The sequence below is a fragment of the Otolemur garnettii genome, unplaced genomic scaffold, assembly GCF_000181295.1.
Source record: "Otolemur garnettii isolate 467f Iridium unplaced genomic scaffold, OtoGar3 scaffold00001, whole genome shotgun sequence".
NCBI lineage: Eukaryota > Metazoa > Chordata > Mammalia > Primates > Galagidae > Otolemur > Otolemur garnettii.
In genome coordinates this window covers 30170975-30180649 of record NW_003852396.1, presented here as the reverse complement: position 1 = coordinate 30180649, position 9675 = coordinate 30170975, and the positions used below count along the sequence as shown (strand labels likewise).

The 9675-nt window shown below is 42.7% G+C and overlaps 1 protein-coding gene across 2 annotated transcripts in view; it reads left to right on the top strand.

The window, feature by feature from the left end:
* Window positions 1-9675, top strand: part of LOC105886357 (leucine-rich repeat-containing protein 51) — a 21329-nt gene that overhangs the window by 2172 nt on the left and 9482 nt on the right. Inside the window, exons 2-3 of one of the 2 annotated variants that reach the window (XM_012803536.2) lie at window positions 7293-7376; window positions 8178-8309. In XM_012803536.2, coding sequence (XP_012658990.1) covers window positions 8234-8309 — 76 coding nt within the window. In that variant the 5' untranslated portion in view covers window positions 7293-7376; window positions 8178-8233. The remainder of the gene's footprint in view (window positions 1-7292; window positions 7377-8177; window positions 8310-9675) is intronic. The other variant, XM_023510774.1, reaches the window with a different exon arrangement.

Here is a 9675-nt window from a genome sequence, read left to right as displayed (position 1 = left end):
TCCGGGCTGGGGATTTGAACCCGCCACCTTAGCTGTACGTGGCTGGCGCCTTAGCCGGTTGAGCTATAGGCGCTGAGCCGAGAATTATTCTTAATAGATCTCCCATCTATCATCAAGTCCTGCCAGCTTAACTTCCTATTTTATCTAGTCATTACCTCTTCCTGCTTTCCCTCCCAGCCATTTTAAATAACTGCCTGAATAATCCATCAAAATGCAAACTTGATATTGCTCACTCTTCCAACCCACCTTCCATTTAAATATATACATTGTGGATTCCTATTGCTCCCATCTCTCCAACCTCTAGTCTAACCATACATATTCCTTGTCTCTCCTCTAGTTATATGACTTTCTTTAAGGTCTTCAAAATTTCCAAATACACTCCCACCATAGAAGCTTTACTGTTACTTCTGCCTGGAATACTCATCTTTCCCCCTGCTATGGTTTATTTGTACTTATGCTTTAGATTTTTCTCAATCCCTTCTGTAGGAAGACATTCCTGAAGACAACTGCTCAGACCCACAATTACAACAACCTCATGTCCCTCTCCTTTATAGTGTCATTCCGTTACAATTTTTTTTATATATTTCTTAAGCAACTTGCTACTGCTATGAGATAGAATTATGAGAAAAACATGGCTCCTGCCCTGGTGGAGTTTATGGACATAATAGATATTAAGCAGATAATTATAGTGTTATGAATACTACCTTAGCAGTAAGTGCAGGGTGTTATAGGAGCCCAAAAGAGAAGCTCCACATTCCAGATTTGGGAATGAAGGTAGGCTACTCAGAAAAGTTGAAACCTAGGCTGGGTATGGTGTTTCATGCCTATAATCCTAGCATTTGGGAGGCCAAGGTGGGAAGATGACTTGAAGTCAAGAGGTTCAGGACAGCCTGGGCAATGTAGCCAGACCCTGTCTCTACCAAAAAATATTTAAGGGCGGCGTGCCAGCACCATATACTGCGGGTGGTGGGTTCAGACCCGGCCCCAGCCGAACTGCAACAAAAAAATAGCTAGGAGCTGTGGCAGGCACCTGTCATCCCGGTTACTTGGATGGCTGAGGCAAGAGAATCGCCTAAGCCCAGGAGTTGGAAGTTGCTTAGAGTTATGTGACACCACGGCACTCTACCAAGGACGATAAAGTGAGACTCTGTCTCTACAAAATAATAATAATAATAATAATAAATTAGCCAAGTTTAGTGGTGCCTGCCTGTAATACCTGCTACGTAGGAGGCTGAGCCAGAATAATGGCTTGAACCCAGGAAGAGTTCAAGGTTACAATGAGCTATGATCACACCAATATATTCCAACCTGAGCAACATTGGGAGACTCTGTCCCTAAAAAAAGAAGAAGAAAAGTTGAAACGTGAGCTGAGCCTGGAAGTAAGAATTAGCAAGGCAAAAGGAAGAAAGAAGAAAGAGCAGAGAGATCTGAAAAGAGAAACTATTCAGACTGCGTAATTGGAGGATAAAAATGGGAGCAGAGAAATGGGCAAGAGCCAGGCTGAATCTTGGATCTCCCTTTGGCACCTGGGAATATAACCTCCCAGAATGCATTTGATTATGTGACAGATTTTTCATGGCACTTGTTTTGTTTTGTTTTGAGACAGAATTTCACTCTGTTGCCCCATGGTCATTGTGACCATGGCATCAGCCTAACTCACACCAACCTCAAACTCCTCGGTTTGAGCAATCCTCCTGCCTCAGCCTCTTGAGTAGCTGGGACTATAGGCATCTGCCATAACACCCAGCTAGTTTTTCTGTTTTTAGTAGAGATAGGAATGTCATTCTTGTTTAAGCTGGTCTTGAACTCCTGAGCTCAAGCAGTCTTCCTGTCTTGGTCTCCCAGAGTGCTAGGATTACAGGTGTGAGCCGCTGGGCCCAGCCATATCATTTATTTTTTTTTTCTCACTTTGTCGTCCTTGGTAGAATACGGTGGCATCACAGCTCACAGCAACCTCAAACTCTTTGGGCTCAAGCAAGTCTCTTGACTCAGCCTCCCAAGTAGCTGGGACTATAGGCACCTGCCACAACACCCAGCTTTTTTTTTTTTGAAGATGAGGTCTTGCTTGGGCTCAGGGTGATCTTGAACCTGTGAGCTTAGCCTCAGCCTTCCAGAATGCTAGGATTACAGGTGTGAGCCACTGCATCCACCATCATTTGATTTTTCTTCCACTTGTAGCTAATACACAAAAACTCTCTGGACCAAGCTGTTGAATCGCCTCTTAATCAGATCTCATCTGATTATTCCTTAAAGCTTCCTGTGATATCATGTTGCTACTTGCCTGAGAGAGGGCAGGAATGGGCTAGCAACAGATCAAATTCCACTTGTTAGTAATTTCCAAAAACTGAAAAAAAAAATTTTTGTCAATTTGGGGTTGGTCAAATAAAGTTAAAGTAAGTAAATAAAGTCTGATACATACTATGGAATATTCTTCAGATGTTAAAAGGGTAAGGGAGTCTACTACAATTTGAAAAGAAATGATAGGTTGATAAATGGATAGACAGTATTTAAAAATATATATACATAATGTTACTATACTATGAATATGCATTCTAAGAGGTTATATTCCCAAACTGTTAATGGAGATTCAGGCTTTTAGTTGTTTTTTTCCTTTTTTTAAATCTAGTTTTATATACAATTTGAAATATTTTCATCAAACTGGTTAGCACAGCCTTCACAGCATTTTCTTAGTTATTGTGTTAAGATATTTATACTCTACATTTAGTAAATTTTGCATGTACCATAGGAGGCTTTTAGTTTTTACTTGATGTATTTCTTTATGTTGTCTGACTTTATTCAGCTATCGTGTTAACTATTATAGTTTTTTAAAGCAATTAAGATATTTAGCTGTTTGGAAAAGAAAATTCAATTGGAACTTTGGAATTCCACAACAAAGCGGATATACCTCTAACCTTCATCAGGTTTTTCATCAGGTCATTCAGTCTTCTAGTCATGAGCCAGAATAGTAGGGAAAGACTGACTCCAAAAATACAGCCACAGGAATGAGTAAGGCAGCATGAAGGCTTTGTCACTTCTCACCAGCTGTCAGGTCTTCTATGTGACACCCTGAAGACACTATTCATTCCTTCATTTCTCCTTTTATTTTTCCATTTATCCATTTGTCCATCAAGCCTTTAGTGAATATTCATCATTTTCCAGATTCAACATAGGATAATGATGGGAAGATCTGACTTCTTTTTGTTCTTTTTTTTTTTGAAGAGTCTTACTTTGTCACCCTTGGTAGAGTGCCATGGCATCATAGCACACAGCATCCTCAAACTCTTATTAGAGTCAAACAGTCCTCTTGCCTCAGCCTCCTGAGTAGCTACAGGTACCCACCACAACACTCAGCTATTTTTAGTTTTTAGTTTTTTGAGACAGGGTTTCACTTTACTGCCCTTAGTAGAGTGCTGTGGAGTCACAGCTTACCGCAACCTCCAACTCCTGGGCTTAGGTGATTCTCTCACCTCAGCCTCCCGAGTAGCTGGACTACAGGTGTCTACCACAAAGCCCGGCTATTTTTTGTTGCATTTTGGCCGGGGCTGGGTTTGAACCCACCACCCTCGGTATATGGGGCCCGGCATCCCACTCACTGAGCCATAGGCCCCGCCCCCAGCTATTTTTAGAGATGAGGTCTCACTTTGACTCAGGCTGGTCCTGATCCTGTGAGCTCAGGAAATCCACCCGCCTTGGCCTCCCAGAGTGCTAGGAATATAGGCGTTAGCCACTGCACCGGCCTTGTTCTTGTCCTTAAACTTATAAAGTAGATTATAAAGAAATGAGTACAGAGAGAACAACTGCTTCCATTTATTATCTGCTGTGGGATATACAACAGTGCTCATGATAGGGTGTGTCTTCACTTTACAGATGAGAAGACAGGCTGTGATGAAATTTTGTTCAAAGTACAGTGGGGGTGGGGGCTGGGCACGGTGGTTCACACTTGTAATCCTAGTGCTCTGGGAGGAAAAAATAGTTGGGCATTGTGGCCGGTGCCTATAGTCCCAGCTACTCAGGAAGCTGAGGCAAGAGAATAGCTTGAACCCAAGAGTTTGAGGTTGCTGTGAGCTGTGATGCCATGGCACTCTACCAAAGGTGACAAAGTGAGACTCTGTCTCAAAAACAACAACAACAACAACAAAAAAAAAAAAGTATAGTTGGCGGGGGGCATGCATCAGTTAGCCATTGCTATGTAACAAACCATCCAAAGACACAGTGGCTTAAAACAAGCATTTATTACTGCTTGTAAATCTTTCAATCACCTGGATGGTTTTTCTGGTCTTGGCTGGGCTCACTCTTGTGTCTGCAGTCATCATGAGTTGAGTGACTTGCCTGATCTGACTATAGGCTAGTCTGTGAGGGCCTCAGCTGGGATCACTGGCTGTCTTTTACATGTCTCTTACCTGCATATCTCTAGTGTCCCTCTAGTAGGCCCACCATGTTCTCATGGCACTGGCAAAGAGCAAGAGGGCAAGCCCTCTCTTAAAGCTTCCGATTGCTTCTTATCCGTATCTCACTAGCCAAAACAAGTCATATGGCTGAGCTCAGCATCAAAGTGAGATGGAACTACAAAATTATAGGCAAGGGATGGATACAGAGAAGACCATGACTAGGATCATCAAAGCAATCAATCTAACACAGGGTACACTGGTCAATTTTATCTGGGGAAAAAAAGGCTTTATAGAAGTGGGTATACAAGAGCTGAGTATTGAAATGTGAGAGTATTCACTAAGTGGGCAGCTTTTGGTTGGAAATGGATGCAGGCTGGTTTGCCACAATCAGTAGAAACCTAGCAGTTCATTCTGTGTTCATGACAGGGTTCTATTATTTGTATCTTGGCTTTATTCTGTCTGGTCAGGCACAGGGCTGCAGGCACTCAACAAATGTTTGCAGAAGTGAATTGAATATCTTACTGTGAAAGAGGTGTGGACTGAAGCCAACTGAACCTGGAACCAATTGTTAGAACAACTTAGCATCAACTCTCCCAAAACAGAAATCATCTTATTTGACAGTTTCTCATTTATTCATCCTATAAACATTTCCTGAGTACCTGTTGTAGCTCAGAACTAGTTTCTGAGTTAAATATGACACAGTACTAGCTCACAGCCTGGGCTACTGTTTAAATGGAGAAGACTAATAACCCTTTCCAATCAGCAAATTTATCCAGCTTTTTGGGGTACCATTTTTAATACTGACTGATTCAGAAAATGTATCAGGAGTGAATTCTAACAAAATCAGAAATTCTTAGGAATTCTGGGTTTTCCTAATGGTCAAGGAGACTAACAGTAAAAATCTGTTCTTAAGTATTTTAAGCTAAAATCCATGTTCAGGCTCGGCTCAAGTGGCTAAGGCGCCAGCCACATACACCTAAGGTGGCGGGTTCGAATCCAGCCCGGGCCTGCCAAACAACGATGGCTGCAACCGAAAAAAAATAGCCAGGCGTTATGGCAGGCGCCTGTGGTCCCAGCAACTTGGGAGGCGGAGGCAAGAAACTCGCTTGAGCCCAGGAGTTGGAGGTTGCTGTGAGTTATGCCATGGCACTCTACCCAGGGGACAGCTTGAGGCTTTGTCTCAAAAAAAAATAAAATAAATAAAAAAAAAATCCATGTTCAGTGCTGCAGAACTCTGGAGTCCCAAACTCCAGACTGACTTTGAGTAAAGTATGCAATCCTGCTCAAAGGCCCTGTTGTAGGTGGTGAAGTGGAAGAGATGTCTGTCTAAACAAGGTTCTTCTACTTTTGCAAAAGACAGAAGCTCCTCTTTTTCTGAAAGAGTATGTTCTTTGTTGTCTGCCTACAGATCTGACATCTAAAAGATTCAGACCTATTGTAATCAACAACCCATGCCCACAGGGCCAGTCTACAACAGATAACTAAGCCAACACTACCAAAACTCAGTTGGAATTACTATTTTGTTTGTTTGTTTGTTTGTTTGTTTGTTTTGAGACAAAGTCTCAAGCTGTCGCCCTGGGTAGAGTGCTATGGCATCATAGCTCACAGTAACCTCCAACTCCTGGGCTCAAGCGATTCTCCTGCCTCTACCTCCCAAGTAGCTGGGACCACAGGTGCCCACCACAATGCCTGGCTATTTTTTGGTTGCAGCCATCATCGTTGTTTGGCAGGCCAAGCTGGATTCGAACCCGCCAGCTCAGGTGTATGTGGCCGGCGCCTTAGCCGCTTGAGCCACAGGCGCTGAGCCTACTATTTTTTTTTTTAATCACCACTATACTAACAGGAAGAATTGATGCTTTTTAAGAGCAAGAGATTCTCACTTTCCAGTCCTCTAAACTTGTTAAACTTTAAATCACCAAGGAATTTACTTCAACTGTATTAATTAAGCTTAAACTAAATCACAAGCTATCAGAGCCTTGGTTTTTAACAAAAACTCCCATTTTTAAGGAATATTTGGGAATTTCATTCTCTGTGTACTGAGTAATTCTTTGAATCCAATGATGAGAACTGCATATCCCAAGGTTTCCTTTATTTATTTTGGCTGCTAGGGATTTCAAAGCTAAATATAGGCTCAGATACCTACAGTCCCTGGTACATTTTGCTTTCTTCCTATAATCTTTCTGATCGTTCTCTTCCATTTTTAATTTTCTATATCTGCATTGTCTAATATGGTAGCCACTAGTCACATGTGCGGCCACTGAGCCCTTAACAAGTAGCTAATCCAAATTGGAATGTGCTGTAAGTGTAAAAAATCTCTCAATAATTGTTAATGTTGCTTACATGTTCAGTGATAGGAGGGCTATCTGGAAAGTATCCAGCCATGGTCTCATCTGTCACTGGATACTTTCCAGACAGCCCATTATTAAAATTAACCCCCTCCTGTTTCATTTTATTTTTCTTATGGCTACTAGAATATTTTACACATGTGAAAAAATTATATACATGGCTTGTACTTACAACTCAATTATGTTTCTGTTGGATAGCACTACACATCATTCTGTTTTATGGGTGTTATTATTGTAAACCTAAAATCCTTTCTTTTTGGAAAGTGGGTAAAGTAATAATGCAGAGGTGACAGCAGTGAATGGAATGTGAAAAGGGAGGTTAACTCCAATAGTATTGTCCTTGTCAGCCTGTCTTTTATTTGTATGATTCATATACAAACCCCTTAGTAAAGTATGTTGTCAGCTCTCTTCCTCCCAGGTGAGTAGCATTATCATGGCTCTTCCCAGTGTCCAGAAAAGCCTGTCCTTAGCTTTATTTTGGCTAACAATTGGAAAAGATCTGATAAGACAGTTCACACCTCATTATAAAGACTCATAACATTGTGTTCACCCCTCTCAGGGGGTATTTCCATTTTAACAGGGAACAATCCCTGAACCCAAAGGAATGAATCCCTAATGGTGGACTTTCAGGCATCAGCGACAGGTGAGTGAGAAGTAGACTGGTTTTATGTTTATGTGTGTTTATATATGTATGACTATGTTCAGGATGTGGCTGAAAGTAGGGTCTTTGGATGGAAAGGTAACGGGGCTAATGATAAGTTGAACAGAGAAGGTAGCAAATCCCCGTCTGGGTCAACCTGAAAAGGGTTGTCAGACACCAACTGGATGCTTTGCAAGCACCCAGGGGTTTGTTAAGCAATAGAGTAGCCCAGTTGATGTCAACAGAGGGTTAGGTACCAAGACAGTCTCCATGGTAACTACTATGGAGTATCAGAAAGGGTCTCAGAGAAGGATTCAGGACACTGACTGCAGTCCACAGCTGATTCATTGGCTTAACTCTGGGCAAGTCCTTTTACCCCTTGGGTCTCAGTTTCTTCATCTGGAAAATAGAAATGGGTATTATAACTATCAACTGAGTTTTCTATGATTAATATTTTAAAATGGAAATGCAGGGTGGTGCCTATGGCTCAGTGGGTAGGGCGACAGCCCCATATACCAAGGATAGTTGGTTCGAACTGGCCCTGGCCAACTGCAACAAAATAATAGCCAGGCATTCTGGCAGGCGCCAGTAGTCCCAGCTACTCAGGAGGCTGAGGCAAGAGAATCGCCTAGGCCCAGGGGTTGAGGTTGCTGTGATCTGTGACACCATGGCACTCTACCGAGGGTGATAAAATAAGACTCTGTCTCTTAAAGAAAAAAAAAAAAAAGGAAATGCAGCTAGGTAGGCCTGGAGAAGGTCCATGCCCCATGTCCTTGAAACACTTGTCCTTCTCTGTCCTCCCAGAGTGGACCCAGACTCCCAGGGTACATGCTTGCATCTGATGAATGATGGCCTGAAATATGAGCAAACAGGAGAACGCTTCAGCGCAGGAGCCCCCTCTCGACTACTCCTTCAAAAGCGTCCAAGTCATCCAAGGTCAGCATAGCACTGTACTCACCAAGGCAGCAGTAGGCCCAGTGTGATCCCTAGGGAGAAACCTCTTCTATTTAAAAGCCTAAAGAGATTCTTCCCATATGCTTGCAGATTTGTTGATGTTGTATACTGGGGGGGCAGGGTGTTGCATTTTAAAGCACAAGTCTGAAAGGAACCAGAGGACTCTGAGAATAGTTGATTGTCTTCAGATGAAGCCAGATCAGCAGGAAAGTCAGGTGGAAGAAAATGGAGAAGCCAATCCATCAGCCAATAGTGCTCACAGCAACCTCAAACTCTTGGGCTTAAGTGATTCTCTTCCCTCAACCTCCCAAGTAGCTGGGACAACAAGTGCCTGCCACAGCGCCCAGCTATTTTTTTGTTGCAGTTGTTTAGCTGGCCTAGGCTGGGTTGGAACCCACCACCCTTGGTGTATGTGGCTGGCGCCACAACCACTGTGCTATGGGCACTGTAGTGCGTTTCTTTTTTTCAGCTAATAGCTTTATTCTCCTGAAGAGAGAATTTATTTTACCTGAAGAAAGGAGGAAACTAGGGAAAAGAAAACAGGCTGCTGAGAGTCCCAGGAATTAGACAACCTATCTTCTCTATCTGGGTACACAAGCTCTTTCTGACTGGTAAAAAGTGAGGGTTTTTTTCTTTTTTTGAGACAGTCTCATTCTGTTGCCCAAGCTAGAGTGTCATAGCATCAGCCTAGCTCACTGCAACCTCAAACTCCTGCGCTCAAGCTATCTCCTCCTATCTCAGCCTCCCAAGTAGATGGGACTATAGGTGTCTGCCATAACACCTAGCTAATTTTTTCTATTTTTTAGTAGAAATGAGGTCTTGCTCTTCCTCAGGCTGGTCTCAAACTCCTGAGCTCAAGGGATCCTCTGGCCTAGGCCTCCCACCAGAGTGCTAGGATTACAAGCCCGAACCACCACGCCAAAAATGAGGGATCTTATCAACAAACTGGCATGTTTCCAGTTTTTTGTTTTGTTTTGTTTAGAGATTAAGTCTTGCTCTGTAGCTCAGGCTGGAGTGCTATAGCACAGTCATAGCTCACTGAAACCACAAACTCCTAGGCTTAAACAATAATCCTCCTGTCTTGGCTAATTTTTTTTTTTTTTTTTTGCACTTTTTGGCCTGGACTGGGTTTGAAACCGCCACCTCCAGCATATGGGGCCGGCACCCTACTCCTTTGAGCCACACGCACCACCTGTCTTGGCTAATTTTTTATTTTCTATAGAGATGGCGGTCTTACTATATTGCATAGGCTGCTCTCAAACTCCTCCAGTGATCTTTAGGAGGCATTGGCATAAGTCACCATGCCCAGCCTCATCCCTGGCTTTTAAAATTTTCAACATTTTAATTT